At 41.0% G+C, this 26,161-nt stretch overlaps 2 protein-coding genes across 2 annotated transcripts in view; one reads left to right on the top strand and one right to left on the bottom strand.

Moving 5' to 3' along the window:
- Positions 1-281: 281 nt before the first annotated feature.
- il4r.1 (interleukin 4 receptor, tandem duplicate 1) lies at positions 282-4,584 on the bottom strand. The gene is made up of 8 exons (XM_058089206.2): positions 4,395-4,584; positions 4,064-4,212; positions 3,842-3,987; positions 3,615-3,774; positions 3,326-3,419; positions 2,543-2,621; positions 2,364-2,437; positions 282-2,276 (listed from the first exon to the last, which is right to left on the bottom strand). Exons 1-8 carry the CDS (start codon positions 4,499-4,501, stop codon positions 764-766), a joined length of 2,322 nt encoding a protein of 773 aa, XP_057945189.2. The 5' UTR covers positions 4,502-4,584; the 3' UTR covers positions 282-763.
- A 1,799-nt stretch (positions 4,585-6,383) lies between these two features.
- Positions 6,384-26,161, top strand: part of smyd3 (SET and MYND domain containing 3) — a 52,740-nt gene continuing 32,962 nt past the window's right edge. Inside the window, exons 1-5 of the mRNA XM_058089207.2 lie at positions 6,384-6,632; positions 15,567-15,630; positions 15,713-15,820; positions 16,086-16,143; positions 16,226-16,380. Of these exons, the coding sequence (XP_057945190.2) occupies positions 6,472-6,632; positions 15,567-15,630; positions 15,713-15,820; positions 16,086-16,143; positions 16,226-16,380 (546 nt within the window). The 5' untranslated portion in view covers positions 6,384-6,471. The remainder of the gene's footprint in view (positions 6,633-15,566; positions 15,631-15,712; positions 15,821-16,085; positions 16,144-16,225; positions 16,381-26,161) is intronic.

Raw genomic sequence — 26,161 nt, 5'->3', positions numbered from 1 at the left:
AAACTACAGGAAACGTTTGACCTCTGTAATAGCAAACAAAGGCTACTGTACCAAATATTAACATTCATTTTCTCAGGTGTTCAAATACTTATTTGCAGCTGTATCACACAAATAAATTGTTAAAAAATCATGCATTGTGATTTCTGGATTTTTCTTTTTAGTTTATCTCTCTCACAGTGGACATGCACCTACGATGAAAATTTCAGACCCCTCCATGATTTCTAAGTGGGAGAAATAGCAAAATAGCAGGGTGTTCAAATACTTATTTTCTTCACTGTATGTGGCATCAAACACAACGACATACTTGTTGATGGTGAAAACGAAAAAAAAACACAAATCAAGTTCAAGTAGCACATAAATCAACAACTCTTCGCAAAATATAACACTAAACTTAAAACTCTTAGTTCCACATGCCCACAAGGCATGCTGGGTAGTCCAGCTGCAACAACAATATGAACTATGAACAATAAGACATTGGCTATCAAGAGCACGTTAAGTCCTTTGTTTACTTCTGTGATGACCTCCTCAAGATATTTTGCCATCTAGCAAAAATCCCGCAGGCTGCAGTTTTCCCACCACTGAGTGAGATACTACATTACGGTACATAACATATTTGTGCTAGTAGGAATAAAAATGTTTTTCTCTGGCCATCTATTGTCCTAAATGTCACTGTAAGGCCTACATATGTGATTGAAAGGATCACATAAAGTACTTCAAGTAGTTACAAACAAACATAATCACAATGTACTCAAAGCAGCTCACACTACACAATTTTGTTTCCCGGAATGGCTTGGTAGTGGATATTTACTGGAAGACTGTGACCCTTGTCACCTTTATTGGCACGTTCTAATTGTTTTTCTGAAGACTTCTCCAAGTTTTCTACTCTCTTGCTACTTTTGGGGTCAGCAAATGTAATATCAGAGTGCCTCCTTAAACCTTGAAATTTTTGGTAGTTGCAACTGACCGGAAGACTGCCATCATCAGCACCCACAAATATCTCCTTGTAGCTCCCCGGAGTCTCCCCAGAGTCTCGTGGGCCCTGCTGTTGAGATGTGTCAGTCAACATGTAAGACGTGACCACGGTTGGTAAGACTGGCTTGCTGAAACCCTGAAAGGCTTGATAGTGGGGATCCACTGGAAGACTGTCTTGTGGTCTTGGAAGCATGAAGCTGTGAACCTCATCACCTTTACTTGTATTTTCTAATTTTTTGTCAAGAATCTTATTTAAATCCTCTGTTTTCTCAACACAATTGTGGTCCGCAACCTTAATACCAGGCAGCTTTACTGGACTCAGAAATGGTCTATAGGCGCCATCCACTGGAAGACTGTCTTGTGGTCTTGGAAGCATGAAGCTGTGAACCTCATTACCTTTACTTGTATTTTCTAATCTTTTGTCAAGAATCTTATTTAAATCCTCTGTTTTCTCAACACAATTCTGGTCTGCAACATTAATACCAGGCAGATTCACTGGACTCAGAAATGGTCTGTAGGCACCATCCACTGGAAGACTGTCTTGTGATCTTGGAAGCATGAAGCCTTGAGCTTCAACTTTCCTTGCATTATCTAATGGTTTTTCTCCAAACTTCTTCAAGTTATCGTCTTTTTCATGACTTTTCCAGTCGGCAAACACAATGTCAGAGTTCCTCCTTAAACTCTTAAACGTTTGGTAGTTGCAACTGACTGGAAGACTGCCATCATCAGAACCAACAAACATCTCCTTACAGTTCTCCTGTCCTTCTCCCGTTCTGGATTCAACATCTCCATTCAGGGACGCGTCATAGTTTGAAAATCTCCCAGAGTCTCGGCTGCCCTGCTGGTGAGATGTGTCAGTCAACATGTAAGACGAGACCACGGTCGGTAACACGGTGTCTTCGCAAGCTGATGCCTGCCTGTCGGGGCAGGCAGACGCGCTGCCTGTTTCTTTGTAGTCAGAATGGCACAGAATTCCAGGCTGGGACTGTTCGGTCTTTATCTGTGTGGGGTCGCTGGGCCTGATGAAGGAGTATTTTGTTTTATTTTCACACCTGCGTGTTCCTGAACATTGCTCGCCACAACAGGGACTGAGGCGAGTGGACGGTAGACTACTGGTTAGGGGCTGGTCGGTTGAGGGTGACATGGGGTTGATAGTCACCAGGGCTTTTCTGAGCGCCTCCTGGACACTCTCGATGATGTCAGCAGTCTCCGTGTGAGTGTAACTGAGAGAAGAGGGGCTGTTGCCGATTCCACTGCTTTGATGAAGGCTCTCGATGCTGCTGTTAAGTACGGATCCTTTTGACCTGCAAGAAAAACGAGGGTCTTCAGGGTTCTGGTTTCTAGTCAGGGAATTAAGTGGGATTTTTTTTTTCTTTGGTCACTATCCTAACCATGATTTAGTGTCATCTGGGGTGGGGGGCTCAACATAGATAGATGAGATGATGGGCGGCGTAGGCTTCAAAACCTACAACAACAACAACAAATTTGCATCAACTTTTTGCCCATTTAAGTACTCAAAGAGTCAAATCAACCTTAAGGTCGTAAGGTCAACAAACAATTAATTTCTCACCTCATGCTCACTCGGATTTAAATCGAGTAGTTTGGACTTTTGATGATCGATGACCGAGTCCCAGTACTTGGCTCTACACCTAAAATACGACACATAAGGAGACACATAGACTCTAAAAAGTAATTCAGAGTATCTATTGACACCACTTGATTTAATACATAAATGCAATGTAAAAAATGTAATTAATTGATTTAGATAAACTTTCCAAGTTGCTAACTTTAAATAATACTTCAAATAATAATGTTGGCTATTACAGGGACTCAAATTTTATTGTTGGTAAGCTTAAAACAAAATTCAAGTTGCCATGACTTAATAAAATTAGCTTGGTAACATAATATATACACACACACACACACACACACATATACATATATATAGTATATATATATATATATATATTAAGTTACTGCTACTTAAAAAGCTGTGTGCATTGTTAAGTATAATTAAGTAGACAACAAATTAAACTACTTTGAATAAAATGATTCAGTTGACTTAACATATTTTTTTGAGTCACAAACATAAATACTTCTCCCTATGACAACAATTATTCAGTAAGCATTACTTAAAATAAGCTTTGAGTGAAGAGGAAAAGCTAATTCGTGCAATGCAATATTGTTTGTTGGTTCAAAGCCATTTCAAATTAAGTTGTCATAACTAAGAAAGACTAATGGAAACTGTTGTGTTGATTTTTTTTTGTTGAGGCTAAACATTTATTTTTCGAGTGTATGAACACACACACACAAGCTCTGCAGAACCTATTAAGAAAGAGGAGGGAATACTTACTTTACGTAAGAGCCGTAAGCCCCACTGGTGGCAATGACCGCCACCAGACTGAGGCTAACAATGACTGCCACAAGTAGGCGCTCACGTGCTGGTGCTGTGGAGTTAGTATATAATAAGTTTCAAGCATGTAGTCGTGATGCTGAAATATTATGATAGTATGGCTTTGTCATAACTTAAGTCAGCTTAGCAGGTTTGAAAAAGAGTTTTTTCTTTATGTTACTCAAACCGCCTGACATTTTGAAAACTTGCTGGTGTTTCAGTGACATTTTTAATGCGGATGAAGACTCACAGGTCGTGAATTCGAACTCCTTGCTGAGGTCGCTGTGCGGGCTGCCCCACGTCAGGATGTTCTGCGCGGTGAACACGTATGTTGTGCTCGGCTCCAAGTGGTCACCGAGTATTTCAAGATAACTCAGACCATCTGCAGTTACTACAGACTTCTCCGACACCTGGTAAGAGGAAAGAAAATACAATTCATCTTTTGAAGCTGAATGTAAAGTGATGCAGGCATTTTACCTCTTTTGTGTCTCCTTTTTTGCGATATGTCACAATTGTCCTCATTTGTTCTCTTATATGAGCTTTTTCAATGTTTGGCCTCCACGCCACGCGAAGATTCCCATTTGACTCCTTCACCGAGACAATGGTTGGGGCGTTGGGTTTTACTGGAACATGACAAGACTTCCATGTCACTTGAGTGTTTATGGGCAAATGAGTGAGTGTGATGTGTTGTGAACTCACAGCTGAATTTAATGCTGATGTTTTTGGACTCTACATATTGATCGCCTCTACGTACAGATGCCACGTGATTCTCGTATAATATCAGATACATATTAATGGAGCAGCAACATTTTCCACTTGTACACTGCACAGGAAGACAGTACTTCTCACTGTGGAGCACAAAACAGAATCAGTTATCATAATCTCATTACTAGCACTGGCGGATGCTTCCGGTTGTTCATGAGATACTGAGTCTGTTTTAAAGGCATCCATGAAAGTTATTGTGCATTGCATGTTGCATGACTGCCACAATCAATTCATACATGGAAATAAACTGGCTTTGCAAACTCACCCATAACCGTCAAGGCTCCACAGAGTCACGTTGTAGTCGGTGCAATTTGGAGCGTCAAAGTGACAAGACATCAAACGCTCATAGTTGTTGGTGCAGTCAAGATTCATTCCTGTTAAGGTAGATTCATGTTACTGCATGCTGCAATCATGCTAGAATCTACTGTACACATGTCACACTACATTAACTTTCTTTCAAAAGTACCAGTCCCAGTGTAGAGAGTAAAAAATACACACAAGGTGAGAAACACTGGCTCAGGCATCGGGTCAGGATGCCTCCGGGAAGCCTACTTTGGGACGCGTTTAAGGCACGTCCGACCTGTAGGAGGCCTCTGGGAAGACGCAGGACATGGTGGAGAGACTATGTCTCTAAACTGGCCTGAGAAAGCCTCAGAATCCACCAGGAGGCGCTGGACGATGTAGCCAGAGTTAGGGAAGTGTAAGGCTTCCCTGCTTAGGCCTTCTTACTTCATCTGTATGTTACTTTAAATCAGGGGTCTCAAACACGCGGCCCGCGGGCCAAATGTGGCCCGCAGGACACTAGTTTGAGGCCCCCGCCTTGATTTGAAAGTTTAATGTTAGTGCGGCCCGCGCAAGTTTGATATGGATGCTGTATGGTATCATGTACCCCCAAAAAAATATTACGTTTGATTAATGTTCATGTTAAAGGTTAAATAACTGTCAATAGTTATCCTCCCTATCTGTGTGGAAGTGGTAAGTTTTTGGCTATTTAAGTTTATAGGAAATAACTTGAAGGCTACCGTTTAGGTCACTAGCTCTCTAGTTTGCGAGTTAGCATGTGTCTCAAGACCCTGCAGTTGCGCAATATGTTGTAAATAAAAAGAGTATAAATGTGACTATAGTCGTGTTTTGTCATGTCTACAGGGCTCTAATAATGCTTTGTTCATTTTAATCTGAAAAAAATAATTTGTCTACCCACCGACTATATGTGGTTTCTTAAGTTTTTATTATTTGCCATTTTATTATTATTATTATAATATTTATTACTGATTACTTTATTCTTGATTTGTTTATTTATTTTTCATCTTATTTTGTGTAGAAAAATAAAAAGTAAGATATTTGAGAATAGTGGAATGTTTTATCAGAGCTTTTCTTGTAGAAAATTGGAACCAAAGCGAAGTAAATTTATTTGTTTTTAATAAATGCGTTTTTTTTTTTGAAAACCTGATGCGGCCCAGTCTCACCCAGACCCTAGCTCCAGTGGCCCCCCAAGTAAATTGAGTTTGAGACCCCTGCTTTAAATGTTACAATGAAGATGTCAGCATATGACACGTGACATGGCACGTTCCGATGTAAACAAGTTAATATCACGCTCCATGTCAACATCTGAAAACACGTGACTTTTTCCCGGTTACTTACATGTTATGGCTACACTTTACAATCCGTGTACTACATTACGTTATATTTATATATCTGTTTACATTGCAGTACGTATTCCGACTTACCAGAGAGAGCTGCTGAGGTTGCTATATTTCCAACATGAAGGAAAAGAAGGGCAAACATCCTGACTAAATCAACAGTGTCTTTTTTCTCTCTTTTAATCCGAGCAGACGCTTGATTACAGTTGAGCTCCAACTCGGATATGCGTTGCACTGTGAGCACACTTCCTCATTTGGGAAAGTCTTACTGGAATTGTGAGCAACGATTCCAGAGAAGCGTCACTCCCATTTTCTCTGAACTTGGTTGAGTATTCACACAAAGCAAGGATAAAGGATGTACTCTGATAATGCATTGCATTTTTAAATAAATAGAGAAATCAGTGTTCATCAAGAAATATGTTTGTTATTGTGGTTTTAGTATTTAAAGTATCTGGTTAAAAGTATTTAAAGTAAGTATTTCCATCAAATTAGAAATACAACCTGTGTAAATATTGTACATTTTGGGGTAATTAATATGCTTTCAAGATGTAAATTTAACGAATTAACCAAACTGGACGGAAAAAGGCGGAACTACGTGATGACGTCTTACGCTAAAATGATGTCATCACGTAGCGACCGTACATCGTGCGTACGTAAACATTTGTCTGTCAGATCGCGCGGGTTTATATAAACGTGGCTGTCATGGCGTCCAGGTTGGAGCGGTTTGTAAGCCCGGGCAAAGGTAACGGCCTGCGGTCGACTACAGGCATTAAAGGTGGCCAGTTGATCTTCTCCTGCGAACCCCTGGCAAGCTGCGTGTCCAACAAAGTGGCCAAAAATGTCTGTCATCGCTGCTTTGCACGGTAAGAGACGCTCCTTGCTTGTCTTCTACGTTAGCAATCTGCCCATTCTAAGCACTACAAAAGTTAGCTACTGTGGTTGTGTGGTAGCCAGCGTGGTTTTGTATCGTAGAACACTTCCTGGTTATGTGCTGTATGGACAGTAGATGGCGGCATTTGCGCACTCACGAGAAGGCTGCTGGGTTTCTATACAGAATCCAGTATGTGTCAAATGCAAAAACATCCAGATGTTTAAAACGTGCTGTGGAGACGACAACCCAATCTATCCAATGATAGCATGTTTGTTTTTTAATTTATTCAGCTATTCTGTTTTTTTAAAAAGCTACACACCGTGTTGTGTTCATAACATAATTATTTCCATTCTCCTCTGTTCAGATAACATTCTACTGTTTCCCACATAAAAGGATGCAAATGGTTGAGATAGATATTTTGTTGAGTGCACATAATGCATTAGAGGAAATGTAGAAACGTGAAGAAAATGTGTGTAACCAAAAAGAAAAACTGACCCTTACAGTAACATAGCATGAAACTTACAAAAAATGTCAAAATCAAGAAGCCTATCCCAGCTGTCTTCGGGCGAGAAGCGGGGTACAACCTGGACTGGTCGCCAGCCAATCACAGGGCACATATAGACAAACAACCATTCACACTCACATTCATACCTATGGACAATTTGGAGTCGCCAATTAACCTAGCATGTTTTTGGAATGTGGGAGGAAAACGGAGTACCCGGATAAAACCCACGCATGCACGGGGAGAACATGCAAACTCCACACAGAGATGGCTGAGGGTGGAATTGAATCCTGGTCTGCACGCTAACCACTCGATCGCTGTGCCGCCCGCTTTTTCAAAAATCTAAATATTGCAATTTTTATTTTTCTGACTTGTGGCAATATTTAATAAATAAATTTGCGTAATCATCATTGGATTATTGTTTTTATTATTTTATTATTGTTTTAAGTCAGTCACTGCATAATTGTGTTGGTACATGTAGTAGTTTACCCAACAACAACAACAAACAAGCACATATAAATGTTTTTCTCCGCCGCCCCCATTCACGCTGTTAGAAGCAATATATAGATGCAGAAGAAGAGACACATAGTAGCATTTAACACCTTCAGTTTAGCTGTTTAGCTAACACGTAAAATACATTTAAATACCACGCTAACACACACACTGCAGATTACAAGCCTTAACATTAGATCTTGGCGTTTAATCAATACATTAAATAACAAAGTCCCCCCTCTCACACTTGAAGATGGAGTAAAAACAAGAAAAATCAATAATAGTTTGTACCTTTGCTGAATTCCATTATACTTGCATGTGTGTGTGTGTTGGTCAGGAGACATGTTAATGTTGTGCTCATGTTATTGAGATACTGAATAAGCACATCTGCCATACTGTACACACCTGTCAACTCTGAGTCTTTCATTGATTTAATATTAGTGAGAGATGTGTAAAGTTGAACTGGTGTCATCAAACAGCTGTAGAACACACACACACACACACACACACACACACACACACACACACAGAGCCTGAGAGATGTGAGGTTTTTCACTAAACCCTGTTTGTCTCACAGCATGATGCCTTGATGTGAGTGCATATTTGTGTTGTGTAACTGTGGTCCTGTCTACAAAGGAACACTCATGAGATTTTTGTTCTTTGTTTTGACAAGTTTATAACCTGCAAAATGTTTTGCGGCTCCATGTTTTGAGGCAAAATGGCTCTTTTCATGCTAAAGGCTCCTGACCCCTGGCTTAGATGGAAGTAATGACTGATATACTGAGAAAGTACACACAAACACACACACTACCAGCATTGAAAGGGTCTGCGGTCAACAAATAGCAATGAAATGTAAGAACAGGTAGGCGAGGAGGGATCATCACGGATATAAAGACAGAATTAAATGCAGGAAAATGTCTGATCGTAATTGCAAAGTTCATTCATTTTCTACCGCTTTTCCTCACGAGGGTCGCGGGGGGTGCTGGAGCCTATCCCAATTGTCTTCGGGCGAGAGGCGGGGTACACCCTGGACTGGTCACCAGCCAATCACAGGGCACATATAGACAAACAACCATTCACACTCACATTCATACCTATGGACAATTTGGAGTCGCCAATTAACCTAGCATGTTTTTGGAATGTGGGAGGAAACCGGAGTACCCGGAGAAAACCCACGCATGCACGGGGAGAACATGCAAACTCCACACAGAGATGGCCGAGGGTGGAATTGAACCCTAGTCTCCTAGCTGTGAGGTCTAACCACTTGACCGCCGTGCCGCCTCTAATTGCGCCTCTAAATCTGTCAAGGGCATTCACACTACTGTTTCGCGGGCCAATCCGCAGCTGGACTAGCCGACAAACTGTTACTGAAGCCTGACGCCTTTCCAACGTTAATTTCGCAGCCAGCGGCGCAACACGGGAAGGCCCTCTAAGCACTTGGGAGTGTGACCAACAGTGGAGTGGACGAAAGAAATACAGCTGGAATACGTAGGTGCAGATTCTGGAAGATCTTGTTATCATGCTGGTTATTGTGTGTAGATGCTCTATAGGAGTCACAACTCAAACAAAGAGCTGGAAGATTAGCATAATAGGTCCCCTTTAAGAAGTCAATCCAGTCACTGCCAGCCTTTAAGGTGAGAAAAACATCTGCATATTTGCATTTCAACCATACACTTTTGCATTGTGTTTACCAAAACAAAGACATTAATGCAGCACGCCACCTTCTTGCTTGCACCCCGCAGTGATAAGAATGTGTATGTGGTGCTATATGAAGCATACAGATTGCTACTTTAGATGCACGTACTGTAGACTCGCATACAGGAAAAGATAAGAGGGAAATCACCCCCGTCCCTTGTTGCTTCGTCTCAATTTATGCTCCCATCTGCTTCTTCTAGCTTCTCTCACGCCTTATCTGTTTTTTTCTCCTCATTCCTCCTACTCATCTGCCCATCATTCACACGTATAGCACTTTTTTTTTTATTTCACACACTGCTAGTTGTTGATGTAGTCTGTCGTCTTTCTGCTCGCTCTGCCCGACTTTTCTGGACTCCTACGGATGTGCGTTTCCATGCATGTCCTCACGTCATCATGATAAAACACAACCTCATGCGCATCCCCTCAGGTGTTAGTGAATCATGCTCCAAACAACCATTAAGAACTCAGCAAGGGTTCTGAGATGGCTCTCAATGCTACACAGCTGGCATCTTTTTCTTCACCACACACACACACACACACACACACACAGCACACCTCCAACACTCGATGGCATTTGGGCTGGGTAATTGTCTCAGTGGTCTGTTTGTCATCTGACGTCTGAAGTCTATAAATGACTGAGCTTTTTCAATGAGTTCCATCCTGCCAAGCTGTCTGTTTTTGGGTCTACTGTTTCTGGTCTGCTGCTGGGTCAAGTCCAGAACTCAGGACAGAATGCACATATCAATGTCCCTCTTTCATTCACAGACAATTACAGTGGAATCTCCAATTTCGAATGCTCTAAAGTTTGTACAGTTTGTTCAAAGTACAGCCAGTGACAGCTGGGCAATAAACAAAGTGGAAAGAAGTGATCAAACACTCTGGCATCAATTAGCGTAGCCTGTAGCAACTTCAATACCAGATGCGTCATTTTTTAGCAGCCCTACGTGATACAACAGACATGGAGGATTTACCGCCCCATTGCGGATCGGTTCTCATGATCGGTTTTGAAAGTCGTTTATTGGCAGACGCCGACCATGTTTTTGTTTTACAGGAATTGCGTGATATTTTTCTCGGCAGTTGATCGAAAAACGAATATCCCGAATTGGTAGAGCAGCAAGCAGCATATGATGCACTCTCACTTTTTTTTAAATTGAAGGTCATACAGTTTGGAAATTGAACCTATTCTGGTAAAATGTGCCTCACCCTACAGCTTTGAAAGTATATCTTGTGAGACTTTAGTTCTTTTTTGCACTGTAAAGAATGGAAATATTGGCTGATCGGTCTTGATGCCAATAATGATATTGACAAGACGGCAAAGAGCTTGCATGCTCACTATGTCCGTGTCTGGAATTATTTCCAAGCTTTGTATTTGGATTTTAAATCTACAATTTGCAAAGACTGCAATGCTGCGTTAAGTAAGGTTTCTATCACACCTTGGAAAAAAAGTAATTCATCCTCGGCTAGCATACCGGCAGCAAAATAAGAAATGACAGGTGCTGAAGGATCGAAGTTTCGAATTTCACTGTGCAGCGTTTCATCCTTTGCACTTTACTTTGTTCTTTAGCTTTTGGAATTGTATCAATTGTACCACTTCATTGGAGTCTTATTTGTTGATAGTAGGAGAACACCTAATTTTACTTGATCATTATCTTTTTTTTCACTTTTGCAAAATATTTACAATGTTTTCTATAGCTTACATTGTATCTTGCGGTATTTGTCTTATTTTACAAAAACAGTGTTTACTTGTGAAATGCATCACATTAGACAAAGCATAATGTGTTAATTCGCCAATATTAGTTTGAGGGAAAAGCCGCTGCCAATATCGATAACGGTAATGAAGGCGAATATCAAGCATCTCTACGTAGAACCAATTAAATGCCTACAAAAGGAAACATGGTGGGTTTATAGTAGGTCTGCCTCTTTTAAAGGATGTGGAAATCCAACAATTGATGGATGTTTGTTTCTAATTTACATGCATTATATTGCTATGATGTGAGGGGAAAGCTGTAGCACGGGGTGTTAGCCACTCAACCTGCAAATAAAAAAAATCCACTCAGGCATGACCGGACTATGCAACAGAAAACAAGACCTCACAAAATGAATAATATAAAACACACCCAGGCATAGAAGTAACTTTTGATCTAACAGCACGGTAGTAGTCTTTACTCTCGGGAAATTAATTACTGTGCAAGACACACACACACACACACACAGGCACAGACATGCTGAGGTAGGCCTAATTAGGCGTCTGATAGGAGGGGCTTTAAAAAAGTACTCTCATTAAGTGCATGCTTTCAGGCACTTGCATATTCAAGTTGGAACTCGGTGTCCATCACATTTGGTATTCTTGTGATTCCATTCACTTATTTTTCTTCTTGCTAATACACCCCCTCCCCACACACACACACACATTTTGCATGAAATGGCTGCATGGTGACCGACTGGTTTGCGCACAGGCCTCACAGCTAGAAGAACAGAGTTCAATACCACCCTCGGCCATCTCTGTGTGGAGTTTGCATGTTCTCCCCGTGCATGCGTGGGTTTTCTCCGGGTACTCCGATTTCCTCCCACATTCCAAAAACATGCTAGGTTAATTGGTGACTCCAAATTGTCCATAGGTATGAATGTGAGTAGGAATGGTTGTCTCCATGTGCCCTGAAATTGGCTGGCGACCAGTCCAGGGTGTACCCCGCACCTCGCCCAAAGACAGCTGGGATAGGCTCCAGCACCCCTCGTGAGGATAAGCAGTAGAAAATGAATGAATGAATTTTGCATGAAATACACAGAGATTGAACGTATGTTGAGAAGAAGACAACACAATAGTGTCATAATTTACCAAGTCTACCTGTTCCTAATGAAAACCATGTAATGTTATTCATGAGTTTTCATAGCGTGGCTGCGTTCCAACACCGGACCTGTCATTCTTGAGACGTCACTTTACAAAGCATCCGAAAGGGCAACTGCAGCAGAGTGAGTGGAAGGTTGGGAAAGAAGGGAATTGAAGTGAGAGGGAAAGAAGATTAAAAGAGAAGATGATGAGAGGGAATTACTGCATTGGAAAGATGATATTAGTCTCTGGATGAAAATGTGAAGTCACTTTTCTGTGCCCGTTGTCAAGTTCAAGTACTCAGCCCGTTCGATACAGGGGTCATGGTGCGGTACGCATGTGTATCGAAGAATATGTGCACTTCCAGTTGCCACCTTACCGCATACCGCTGGTATGATCATCGAACTGTTTGCTCGAGCTACAGCGGTTGAAACTACTGCACAGATTCCATTGCTGTTTGTTTTAGTAACCATACACTCAACGCTGAGTCAAACTTTTGTTTATAAACAAATATACTGTCGATTGGCACCATTCGCAAGGCTGCACAAAAGCATGTTTTCATTATGAATTGACAAAATACCATAAAACAAAGCCTTGATTCTGGCTTAGTTGCTTTCTATCTCTCTTTAATCATGTTTAACACCGTAGAGTAATTGATTTTCCTCCTCATTAAATATCTGTCGTGACACCTCCTTGGCTTTGGTTCCCACTGGCGTGTTGATTCTTGCTGACACTGCACTTTTACCTCGGTGCAACATGGCTGTCATTTGGGTCAGACTGTTCTCAAAGGGGGGGGTGGTGGCTTTCGTGTAGTTTTCAATCCATTATTCCGTAAGTGTGTTGCTGGTGTCAGCAGAACTCCTCAAGTGGTTAATGACCTTGAGAGGCAACATTGCCTAATTTAGAAGAACTCAAAGTAGGGTTGTGGTCAGTATCAGTCTTCCTGTTTGAGTTGACTTCACAGCTGGACGCGTGTGATGGGACCAAAGCATCTGACTGAAGCTCACCCAGCGGTTCTGTTAAATCTGAGCAGAGCCCGGCTGTGTTTGGGTCTGGCTCGGTCCTATCTGTTGTTATTGCCCTGTGTCTCACCGTGGGTGGCTTTTCACGTTCCTGTTCCTTCTCTGCATGACAGGAATAGCTATGTTTTCACAAACCTTTACCCCAGCGTAGGACTATAAATTTAAGATTGGAAAGGGAGGACAAGAGGAGATGGATGTAGGAGATGTTGATAAATTACACTCAAAGGGGGCGGAAAAATATGGCTATTTTGAATCTTTGGGGGGGCCTTGAGCCAAATACAGCAAGTTGTGTCCCACACTGATATGCCCACATCGGAAATGCTAAAGTTGTGTGGATAATGTTGACATCCAAGTATGTTTTCGTTTTATAGCACTGCTTTGTCCTCTGCTTCTTATAACATTGTATGACCCATATGGTCTATAAGCTAATTACTTACATTTATCATAAAACATTTTAATTATACAGAAAATCATTTTAGGAACCTTTTAACATTCTTAACTTCCATACAATTTATGTAACTGTAATTTATACCTGTATTATTAATCAAATGTGTTTTGTGTTAACATTTTTGACATCATAAATAGATGACTTCCAGTGCCGGTCGCCATTTTGTAAGCTAGCTAAAATGCTAACAAGAACATTTTGTAATAAAAATACATTAAGAACACAGATGGAGTCACGCAGTATATCAATGACAAAATAAGATGCATGTCATATTGTATGCTAACCGTAGAATGTACACAAACCAAGGCAAAATTGTGGCGTAAATGTAACCAAATATCATGGTAACTGTGGCAGACGCTAACCGAGGTTTCACTGTAATATATGATTCATGCTGATATCGGATTGATATCGGTACCGTCAAATTCAAGGCTGTATTATTAGTGTCGAATTGGAAGCGAAAAGGTTCGGAATGCCCCTAATAGTCACGGTTGAACAGGTTATCATTTAAAAGGTTATTATGCTAGATTAGCTTATTTACTAAAGAAAATGAATGAAAGAAGAATGAATAAAACCACAGCTCTCGTGTCTGTCACTGGCTTATAGATCGTAGCGATAGAGATCCAGGCATTATTTTAAGATGTGCAGTGAAGCCTTTTTTTTTTTTTCAAATAAAGGTGTATGTATGCCCATGGAAGTCCTTCATGAGTACTGGTACTCATGACATCAAAAGCGATCAAAAGCCTTCAAAAGAGACCATTTCAGCTTCTTCTCTCAAAAGTGGATAAAACTAGACATGGCCATATTTAGTGCTCATAAACAGCCTCAAGGGACACATATTGGTCACATTAAAAAGTCAGTTTTGCATAAGAGGAGATTTTTATGTAGCCATATTGTACTGAGCAGCCCGGACAAAGGTGTGTTTCCCCCCAAAAAACAGCCTAGTGGATAATACAGCAAATACACCAAGACTTGGAATTGAACAGAATTATCGGACTGTAGTTTTCACTGTAACATATTTTATAAGCATTATGCTGTATGAGTTTGTCCAGAGCACGCACACGCCGAACTACACATACAAGTAAAAACTATCCCTCAGAATTAATGTGACTGTGTGTGTTCTAGTGCTGCTGTTCTTAGTGCCTGTAATTGGCCCCAGGGAGGACACACACACACACACACACACACACACACACACACACACATACTGCAGTACTCGGGCTTGTTATCATACTGACAAGCACTGAGGAAAGGGCAGCAACACACCTCGAAGGCAGGCAATAACCATCAACATAAACTGAGTGATGGGGGAAGGAATATCTCACGGGTCATTCTTGTAGATGACAATATGGATAAAGATTGGTTAATTTGACATGGGTACTTTTTGACAAATCGTACATAAGACTTGTGTATATAAAAACAAAGATCCCTGGCATACAACTTGCACCGAAAGTCGTTATTTTGCGGTAGTGTTAAGGAGTTTTTTGTGTCTGAATGGGAAACGATGAATTTTATAGTTTGTTTTGTTTTGTGTGTTTTATACCCGGGATCTCCATCGGGCCTAATAGAGTATCCCCATTTTCATGAATGCAATTCAGTACTACTAACTACCAGTAAGGGGTTGTGCTTTTAACCACTTACCTGTATGCATTGATTGCCTGCAATCCAGGTGCCTCGAGGGGTACAGGTCATTGTGGTTGTCTCCGACCATACATTAGTATTTTTTTCATAGTTTTAATAAAAAAAAATGTTCCCACAAATATTGGTCCATTTATTTTTATACAAAATTCATATGCAAATTCTAGAGTCGAACTATTTGATGTGGTTTTAGTGTCATTTCCAATTGTTTATGTTGACTATTTTATACTCTCATTTCAATTTATTTAATGAACTGGCTTTTTTAGTTATGCCATTTTTTGTTGTCTGTGTTTGTTTCTTCTGTCCAGGCATGAGACTTTGCTGAGGTGCTCTCAGTGCAAGATGGCGCGATATTGCAACATCACTTGCCAGGTATAATATAATGCATATATAATGCATTGTATGTGTTCTTTTGTGTTTTGTATGTGTTTGTTTATTTTCCTTTCCCTGGCAGAAACAAGCATGGTCTGACCATAAAAGGGAGTGCAAATCTCTGCAACATCTCCTTCCCAGAATTCCCACCGACTCTGTCCGATTGGCCGCAAGGGTCATTTTCGCCCTGGTAATGTTCATCATATACTGAAACTGGATTTTGGTGGCCATTTTAACTGACTTTGAATCAAACAGATGGACAACACCCATTTTATTTGTTTGCTTGTGCATCTCAGCTGTGTTGAAAGCTTTTTATCAGTCATGTTTGCACATCAACAGAAGATGGAAATGCTCCATCTGTTTAAATAAGCCTCTTGGGTGCATGAAAGATTGGGATATTTTGATGCTGCAAAATAAAGCAGTTTTTTTTTAACCATACCTGTTATATCGTACAGTTAACTCCAGTAAAGAGCAGCAGTGAGGAGTTCTACACTTTAGATGAACACGAATCACGTAAGTCTCTGTTGAAAACCTCGCAAAAATCCGAGCCAACATGTTACGGCCATGAGACACTGATTTGTTTTCTTCTACTCAGATCTGACCTCCATGTCTGAGCAGAAGAAACAAGGCCTATCTCAGCTTGCATCCATGCTGGAGTTGTACCTGCAACAGGAAGTGCCTGACCTTGCACAGGAAATGACATCGACCCTACCGCAGTCCTGCAGACAACCTCTGGACTTGATTGCAAAGGTGAGCTGATGTCACTCAAACACAATGATTTATTTTACTCCCTGGTGTACATGTGATGGCACGACTCCAATCAGACCCACAAAAGCAACTGTTTATTGTGTTTGGCACCCCCCACTGTGCTTGGCTTATACCCAGACATATGTCCAAGATTGTCTCAGCATCTGTGTTAGTTTGCGTGCGCGTGCGCGCGTGTGTGTGTGTTAATTCCGAGCACAACCCGGGGTCTGTCTTCACTAGAACTCAAACCACATTTTGTCTGGATTTCATCTTTACCAGTCATCTACGAGCATGCCTGGCTCCTCTGAGATTTTAGGACTGCAAGTCATTGTAATCACAACAAGGCCTTGTGTGTTTTACCGGGTCCCACACAATAGTTGCATGCATGCATCATGATTGAAAGCAGCCAGCTGAATTAACGCCATTAAACATGAAAGTGGCAAAATAGACAACAGGCTGCCACGAGCTACATGATGCTGCAGCACTGCACCTGAAACAATAAGCCATCTATTTTAGCTCATCTAATTGTTACATTACGTTACTCATGCATGTGTAATTATTTGTTAATAACTTTAATGTGGTGCAAACTTAAGCTCACAGAGCATGCTGACAGCAGATTCTCACCATGTTGAGATGAATTGTCTTAACATAATGTTGCAGCGCTGATGTTTTTTTTCCACGTCTTTACATAATTGATTAAATATCATGGAGCCTGAGAGCAAACTCATCCTTGATGAGATTTGGAAAGTAAATGTGAGTGTGGTTGCGGAGGAGGGGGGGTGGACTTGGTTGTGACGATGGGAAAAGCTGCTGATTAAATACCCTTCTTCAAGATTCCGATGGGAACTGCGGCACGTTTGGAGGGGGGGGGGGGGGGGGGGGTGAGGGCTGAACGAAACTGTTTAGATTAAAGTGAGAGGTTGGAAACATGTGAACGGAGATCAGAAAGAGGCGCAATTAGGAGAGCAGCAAACCACATGTCACAACACAAATCTTAAATGGAATATATAAATTAAAAAGTTTGAAGTTAAATATGTGTAGTTGATATGTATGTGGATTTTTTTTTTTACAAAATAATGGCTTTAGTAAGGGAGCTTGTCTCAAAGAAAGATTTCCTGGGAGCCATAGCTAACGACTGTAAACAAAGCGAAGCAGAGCTGTGGGGAGGGCAGTCCTACAGGGCATGCCCATATATGGAAGCCCGGCTACCTGTGACATCACAAGGTGACAGTGTTGGGGAAAAAGCATTCAGAACTTCCGAATGTGCAACCTCATTATTTGAAAATATGGCATTGTTTAACATGAGAATACAACATTTATTGGTCAGAAAAGTGTAAATATCATAATAGGTCCCCTTTACAAATGGTAGACTTTCATCCCTTCCTATATGTTCTTTAAGTGCACACTAACAGTATTATGGACTTTTCAGATAGATGAAGGAAATCCACTTCACTTCATCCAGGTTGGAGCGCCAATGACAAGGTCAACAATCAATAAATCAACAAATGCCTTCATGAATAAGGGTCTCCTATTAGGTGCAAACACTCAATGATAGGAAGGCCGGAATGACTTTACCAGACATCAGTTCAAACAAAAACAGAAAGAGCCTCTTGAGAGATAAAACCGATATAAGCTTGAATACAGACATCGTTGTGTCTAACTCTACATATATGCATACTGAAGTGGACCACCGCAACTAGGAAAAGTGGGACAATTTACAGTGAACACAATCAATGCATACAGTATCAAACTGAAAAGAACTCTACTGCTTAGCGTGGGAGGTTTCAAATTGTGTCCGATTGAGCCTCCTATCAGAGAATAATTCAATTGAATATTTTGTAGAGTATTCTGCTCACCACACTTTTTTTCCCAGTCAAGCAAATAGCACAGAAATTACTCAGAAAGTGCTTCCCATTGCAAATTGACGAAAATCCAATTAGCATGCATCCGGAAAGATTCAAATGCAGTGTAACAGAATATTCCTAATTGTCTGAGTCACTCATCGAAAGCTGAATGTTCCAAAAAGGAACATTTGTTTGTTGTCCAGCTTCTAGAAATGTGCTTCATGAATGAATGTGTATGCTGGGAGGAAAAGCACATAAATTGTGTGTACATATTTATGTGTAGCCTTAAGCACAACTATTCCTGCGTGGAAAAACCACCACCCACTGATGTTTGCTGGTCAGCCGTACAAACCCCACCAACCCACATACAGTAGCCCCATTGGAGTGTTTATCTCTGAGAGCCTCCACACCGTATAATCTTATTACTGAAGCTGTGACGGTTCTGCTGGTGCTGTAACTTCTGTAAGGCATTCATGACTGTGGTTGCATGTGCATGTCATGGCCATTGTATTTTAAGGCTATTAATAAGATATTTGAAAGCTATTAATGTTGTCGCCCTGACTCTTGTTTTTCATTTCGGTTGCTGAGATAGTATACACTATTGTTATTGTCGGTAACCACACAAATATCATGTATTATAACCATTTGTTCTGGTCTTTTTTATGCCTTTATAGATTCTTGCAATGATAAGAAAATGACTTACACAGGTATAAATGATAAACGTAAACAAGCCGAGTTGATGACTGCACGCTGCAGCGGATAGAGAAGATGAATGAAATACTGTCATTGTGAGGAGAAAATAAACAAAATAATTATAAACACTGAACAATCCCGACCCAAACAGTTTGATAAACGATAAATGCCAGCGAAGGTTCGGCTAAATCTCCTCTTACAGAGAGTGCATGGAAGTTAGTAGGGGTTAGCTTAGTTTTGAACTGGCTTTTGTGGTTTTGTGTGCCAGTTGGGCTCGATGAGTATATTTTCACCACTTTGTGTTTTATGGCTTTAATGTAAGGAACGTTTTACAATGTCCGATGATGCCGTGCAGGTTGCGAGTGGGGGGAATCAGAGAGAAGCATGTTTATTTTTTAACACAGTTTGTATTAGCCGGAAATACACTTTCTCACTACACACTTCTATGACCATCCTTCAAAATAAGAGCGCGGGTTGCTTTTTTCTGCGTAAACAAAACAAGAGTGTCATTAAAAAATATCTTGTATATGCAGTTGTAATTGCATGGGTGACTAGATTGTGACTGATTGTTGAAGACTCAGTAGCAATGAGTGACAGGAGAGTTAGCCAGTCACCAACAAAATAAATGTGCATTTTATTATATGCGTTAAGGCTTGTAGCTTTTCATAGAAGACTCGTATATCCATATTCCCCAACCCTACTGCTCCCTGACATGTTTTTTATTTTTTTTGCTGTGTCTGACTCACAACAGTACATGTCCCCCATCAATTATAGATGGAAGTGTGTATTTTTCAGCAGTGCACAATGTGCAGCCGTTTTTTCCTGAAGGTTTTCCAAATAGTTAACTGCAGTGGCTTACATGCAACACAGCCTTGAGTCGTTAAGTGATGCACACACGCACTCCACTGCAGCTATGAGCTTAATATGCTTCTACACAGGTAGTTTGAAAGAGAATTGCTGTGGGTGTCAAGGATAGGATACATTGTCTGCTTGTATGCGGTTTCCACAGCAACCGGCAGCTAATAGACAATAAGCTCAGGGGCGGTTGCACGAGCTCTTTGCATTGCTTCCAATATAGTCTTTAGTTTCTAGTTGTGCATGTTGGGTTAAAAGGAAGATCAGTAATTCTAAGTGGTGTTTAGCCACCAATAGGGGGCACTGTGATTGCATGCATCTACTGTGTCTGGCCATTGGCGAAAAGGAGTCAAGTCTCCCGTGCTTGAACCTCTGTTTCTGCAGATTGTTGATTTTTGCTCCTCTATGCAGGCATCCTTGTAGTATCCGTAACAATTCTCTCCTCCTTAGTCCTCACGACACGCGCCCCTCTCGCCTCTGCCTTGTAACAAATGAGGAGTTTAATACTGTATACTTGAACTGTTCACTGTGCTTAACCATGCAGGATGTTACTGTGACTAATGTGTGACTGGCAGCGTTTTTGTGCTATAAAATCATTCTTTGTGCTAATGGCTGCTGCCACCACCACGTGCTTACAGGGCAGGCTGCAAACACACTCTGACACATGGAATGAAGTGCATCATTACAGCTCTTTGTAATCCCAGAAGAGTAATAAGGAGGCAGAGAACCATTCCGAGTGTCCATATACACTACATGTACTCTATACCACAATGTGTGGGTGCTTTGTTTCCATGTGCTCAGATGGGCATATACACATACAGTATGTGCACCAGATTCTGGTTGTGTGATTGCAGCAGGGTTGTGTGTGTGTGTGTTGGCCAGACTACAATGGTGCAATAAGAAGTGACAGATGAGATCTGGCTGAAGAGCCTTTTATTGCTTCCCTAAAGCAACTTTCCCTTGTGTGCGTATGTACAGTATATACAAAAGCCACTACAGTATGTTTCTGTTTCAGCTACATCTGATTTTGTGTATGTATACCTCTGTATCTGTGTTAAAAGTCCAACAATGCGTGTGTTTGTGTGCATGTGTGTGAACTTATTGCTATGCTGCATCAGCCCATTGCTGCATTGAGAGCGATTCCTCACACGGCTCCCATGGCCCGACATGTCGCACACATAAAATCAGCACACACAAAACAATACCATGTGCTCCGAAGCAGCTCCTCTGTGTCTTGTTCTTTTTTTCGCCGCCGCCTGACTATCATTTTTCTAACGTCACCGACGTTCTCTCAGTGGGGCCAAGTGTCTTAAACTGCCGCCAGAACACTTTGGTCACGTCTATGACAAAGACCGATAGAGGCGTCACGCTAAATCTATTATTAAAAGACCGCTCACAGTCTTGCAGTTGTTGTAGGCACCTTTTTGTGTACGTTTGTGGTTCACTTACCCATACCACATTCCACCCAATATGTAAAATTTTATTTAGTATAGTAGAATCACCTCTTTTTATGGGATTTACATTCTGAGCACACCAGCAAATGGCGAAAATTCGATAAATTGAAATTTGAAAAAGGCTTAATCCCTAAATATGTCTCACAAATGCGTTTAAAATGATTAAATGTAGTAGGTATTCACCACTAATGGATTATAAAGCACCACTAATGGATGATAATCTGTGTTGATGAAGATCTGTGTTGACCCTCAAAGTAGCTCGCCACTCATAGCAGGGGCCAAAGGGTGTGATTTGGGGGGCAGCTGAAAGCGGGGACCTTGATGGTCCGATCCTTGGCTGCTACGTGGAATGTCACCTCTAATGGGACTACAGACAGAGCCATCGATTTGATTAAAATTTTCATTTTAAACTTGATATACTTTGCATGTTATTAAAATGCTGTCAACATTTTGGTGATTAATAGTCCAAGATGATTTTCTTTGTCTCAAAAAGGACGTTGAAGACATAGTGTTGTAGCTTTCCCATAACCCTGTGCAAGTGTGAGACTGACCAAATGCCATCCATCTTGTAATTGTTAGCAGGCAGAAGATTTAAAGATTTCAAAAAGTCATTTAATTACTGAAAACCATTAAATCTTTTAAATGTATTAAACAGAAAATTAAATTGAGATCACCACCTCTTCAGAGGGAGATTCTGCTGAGTCACTGGCAATCTAACACCATTTTGATATGCTCTGAATACCTTTTAGTATGCATGTTCATCCTTTCAGTCTTTCAGGTTTGAAGGAGCACCATGTGTCCACTCCCACCAAGACTTCCTGTGGCGGAAATTAAAAAATAGAAGATATCAAATCAGTTTACGCAATGCGACTCTTGAGAAATATCAGACATTGTTTGCTCTTTGCTTCGTACTTCTAGTGGTTGAGATGTTTATCGTTGATCTTATCATCCAGGACATGCTAATTGGACAAAACACATTCATGGCAGTTTTCTTGAAATGCCAACACAAGCAAAGATAGTGAAACTGCATGCACAGCATAGGTAAGTCATGGTTCACATTTACATGCTGTCATTTTCTCTTGGCTATCTATGCATTAATGTACTCGATCCGTTTTAGAAGCTCAGCTAATTCTATGCGCTTGTTATAGGAGGCATTTAGCTCATGCGTAGTTGTTGATCAAGTGTAGGAGTAATTTATTCTCAAGGCGTTTTTTTTTTTTTAGAATGACTTGCCATCTGTTGAGCTATTAAGTAGAAGGCAGATAAAAACTTGATTACCTTCACAAATGAAAATGGTATCACTCTCCTAGTATGATGCACTCAAGAAATTACATCATTTGCTGACTTTCTGATCAATTCTCGAAAATCGATCACACTTACATTAAAAACATTACATGGGCTGCAGATGGTCATGGTGTATAGTAAATACAGTGCATCCGGAAAGTATTCACAGCGCTTCATTTTTTCTACATTTTGTCATGTTACAGCCTCATTCCAAATTGTATTAAATTAATCTCTGACCTCAAAATTCTACACAAAATACTCCATTATGACAATGTGAAAACGTTTTTTTTTTTTACTTTTTTTAAATTTATTAAAAATAGAAAACTAAGAAATCACATTTACATAAGTATTCACAGCCTTTGCCATGAAGCTTAAAATTGAGCTCAGGTGCATCTTTTTTCCACTGATCATCCTTGAGATCTTTCTACAGCTTAATTGGAGTCCACCTGCAGTAAATTCAGTTGATTGGACATGATTTGGAAATATAATAACTGTCTATATAAGGTCCCACAGTTGACTGTGCATGTCAGAGCACAAACACCAAGCACCAATTTGTGCCTCAAGACAATCCTGTCTCGCAGGTCTACAGACAGTTCTTTTGACTTCATGCTTGGTGTTTGTGCTCTGACATGCACAGTCAAAAAGATGCACCTGAGCTCAATTTTGAGCTTCATGGCAAAGGCTGTGAATACTTATGTAAATGTGATTTTTTTGTTTTCTATTTTTAATAAATTCAAAACATGTCAGAAATTTTTCACGTTGTCATAATGGAGTATTTTGTGTAGAATTTTGAGGTAAGAGATTAATTTAATACAGTTTGGAATGAGGCTGTAACATGACAAAATGTAGAAAAAGTGAAGCGCTGTGAATACTTTCCGGATGCACTGTATTTCTACAACATTGTATTATTGCCGACATGCTGACAAACAGAAACTGGCAGGCGCTATGATCCAACTCACGCAGACATTAGGCAGTGAACTAAGCCGAGAAGAGACGTCAACCGCAGCTTTGTCTCAGGTTTCTGTCCTGTAATGTGCAAATTTACTGATTATTACTTAAGAAAATGTTTTCAATGATTGCACTAATAAAGAATGCATCCTTTTAAAGTACCACCTACTGTACATGTAGTTGGCACAGCAACCAATGGTGTTACAGTTCAGGTGAGTGGAGTTTGTAAACAGGGCGTATTGTACTATGAAACATACAGCATCATACTGTTTCATCCTGCTTTTATACACTATATTACCAAAAGTATTTGCTCACCCATCCAAATGATCAGAATCAGGTATGCTAATGACTTGGCTTAGCCACGGGTGTATAAAATCAAGCACCTAGGCATGCAGACTGTTTCTACAAACATTTGTGAAAGAATGGCCGACTCTCAATTCCATCGGATGCCACCTGTGCAACAAATCCAGTTGTAAAATTTCCTCGCTCCTAAAACATCCCACAGTCAACTGTCACCTTTTAATATAAGAAAGTCGAAGGGTTTGAGAACAACAGCAACTCAGCCACAAAGTGGTACTAGGCCATGTAAACTGATGGAAAGGGGTCAGCAGATCCTGAGGCGCATAGTGCAAAGAGGTCGCCGATTTCCTGCACAGTCAATTGCAACAGAGCTCCAAACGCCATGTGGCCTTCAGACTAGCCCATGTACAGCACAAAGAGAGCTTCATGGAATGGGTTTCCATGGCCGAGCAGCTGCATCCAAGCCATACATCAACAAGTGCAATGCAAGGCGCCGGGTGCAGTGGTGTAAAGCACACCGCCACTGGACTATAGAGCAATGGAGACGCGTTCTCTGGAGTGATGAATCACGCCTTTCCATCTGGCAATCTGATGGACGAGTCTGGGTTTGAGGGTTGCCAGGAGAACAGTACATTTCGGACTGCATTGTGCCGAGTGTGAAATTTGGTGGAGGAGGAATTATGGTGCAGGGTTGTTTTTCAGAAGTCGGGCTTGGCCCCTTAGTCCCAGTGAAAGGAACTTTGAATGCTTCAGGATACCACAAGATTTTGGATAATTCCACGCTCCCAACCTTGTGGGAACAGCTTGGAGCAGCCGTTTCCTCTTCCAACTATGCACCAGGGCACAATGCATGGATGACAGAATCTGGTGTGGATGAACGTCACCGGCCTGCACCCAATAGAACACCTTTAGGATGAATTACAGTGGAGACTGAGAGCCAGGCCTTCTCCACCAACATCAGTGTATGACCTCACCAATGTGCTTTTGGAAGAATGGTCAAAAATTCTTATATACACTCCTCAACCTTGTGAACAGCCTTCCCAGAAGAGCTGAAGCCATACTAGCTGCAAAAGGTGGACCGACATCATATTGAACCCTATGGGTTCCGAATGGGATGGCACTTAAATTCACATGTGAGTCACGGCAGGGGAGCAAATACTTTTGGTCATTTTGGTGTATGTCCCAGTGTCTATATGCTTATCTGTGGTGTGTCCAAGTCATTACAGTAATCCTAGTGTGAATGTTTCAGTATGTTTGTCCTTATCTGGCTAACATTTTCGCTGCTTTGCCCTGTGTAGCTGGCAGTGGCATGGGCCTAATTAGCTTTGGCATTACGTAGTCAAACACACTCATAGCCACACATACAGCTTAGTGTAAGTACATCATAAATGAAAGGAAAGAGAATTAAAAATAATTTGCTTAATTGAGTCTTTATTATGCTACAGCATCACAGCTCCTACTCCCCCTACAAACCCTGCGACTGAGATTGACGCGCACCAAGCAAAAAGTCTAACCTTTGTGTCAAAGCTGTGATTGGTCTAATTTTTGGTTTCTCCCTCTTGTGAAACCGTCAAAGTCCATTGACTCTTACTCCACAGGAAACTAAAAAGCTAGTCAACAAGAGTTGAGATTTCTCATTCTCAGGAAGACACTTTTCCTAGCCTTTTGGCCGGCGAAATGCTATAACAGGATCAAGACGGCCTCATAAGGGCCAGCGTAGTACTAGTGACCATTCTGTAATACTTTGAGACTTCAGGCTAGTTGTGTGTAATGGTAATGGTTTTATTTCATTTGAACATGCATCAGATTACAATTGAGTGCATCACATAATCAGTTCACAGTTCCACATGTCCAAAAGGAGTAGGAAGAAGCCAAGCTTATTAAATCCTACCCCTCCATCTGGTACAATCAGTAACTGTTACATTTGTTCACTTCCTGCTTTCCATAATACAGTTTAAGTTTTTTTTTTTTTTTTAATAATGTACATCATACCGAAGTACGAGGTGATATGACCATCCAATGACATAATGGGTACCATAGCAACTGTCAGTATAGTGATAACACAAGTTTTGCTTTGAGTGTGGCTCACGTATGGTGGTGAGGAGGAGCGAAGGATGAGGAATGTTTCGAAAAGTCTGAGTGTCAAGAAGGGTGACTTTGGGAAGATGGTTAACACTAAATTAAAATTCTACATGCAAATCTGGATGTCGTTTCTAATTCCACAACGTCATTTTCATCAGCAATATGCTGGGCATGATTATGCTGCACTGTTTGTTTATGTGTGTGTTTTTGGGGGCGGGGATTACTTAAATGACAGCTTTTGGCTCCAGCTGCGACAGCCACTATCTCGCTCGTCTCTTTTATCTTCCCTTATGCTTTCTCCGCACTCCCTTCTGCCGCTGCAAC

The sequence above is a fragment of the Doryrhamphus excisus genome, linkage group LG13 (genome assembly GCF_037039965.1).
Source record: "Doryrhamphus excisus strain RoL-2023G ecotype Guam linkage group LG13, RoL_Dexc_Guam_v1.1, whole genome shotgun sequence".
Classification (NCBI taxonomy): Eukaryota; Metazoa; Chordata; class Actinopteri; order Syngnathiformes; family Syngnathidae; genus Doryrhamphus; species Doryrhamphus excisus.
This window is presented reverse-complemented; position numbering and strand designations above follow the sequence as displayed.

Coding starts and splice junctions, on each gene's coding strand:
- il4r.1 (XM_058089206.2), bottom strand. CDS start 4,501: ATGAATCTTGACTGCACCAACAACTATGAGCGTTTGATGTCTTGTCAC. Junction 4,213..4,394: donor TGGAGCCTTGACGGTTATGG/GTGAGTTTGCAA, acceptor TGTGCTCCACAG/TGAGAAGTACTGTCTTCCTG. Junction 2,622..3,325: donor GCTTACGGCTCTTACGTAAA/GTAAGTATTCCC, acceptor GTCGTATTTTAG/GTGTAGAGCCAAGTACTGGG.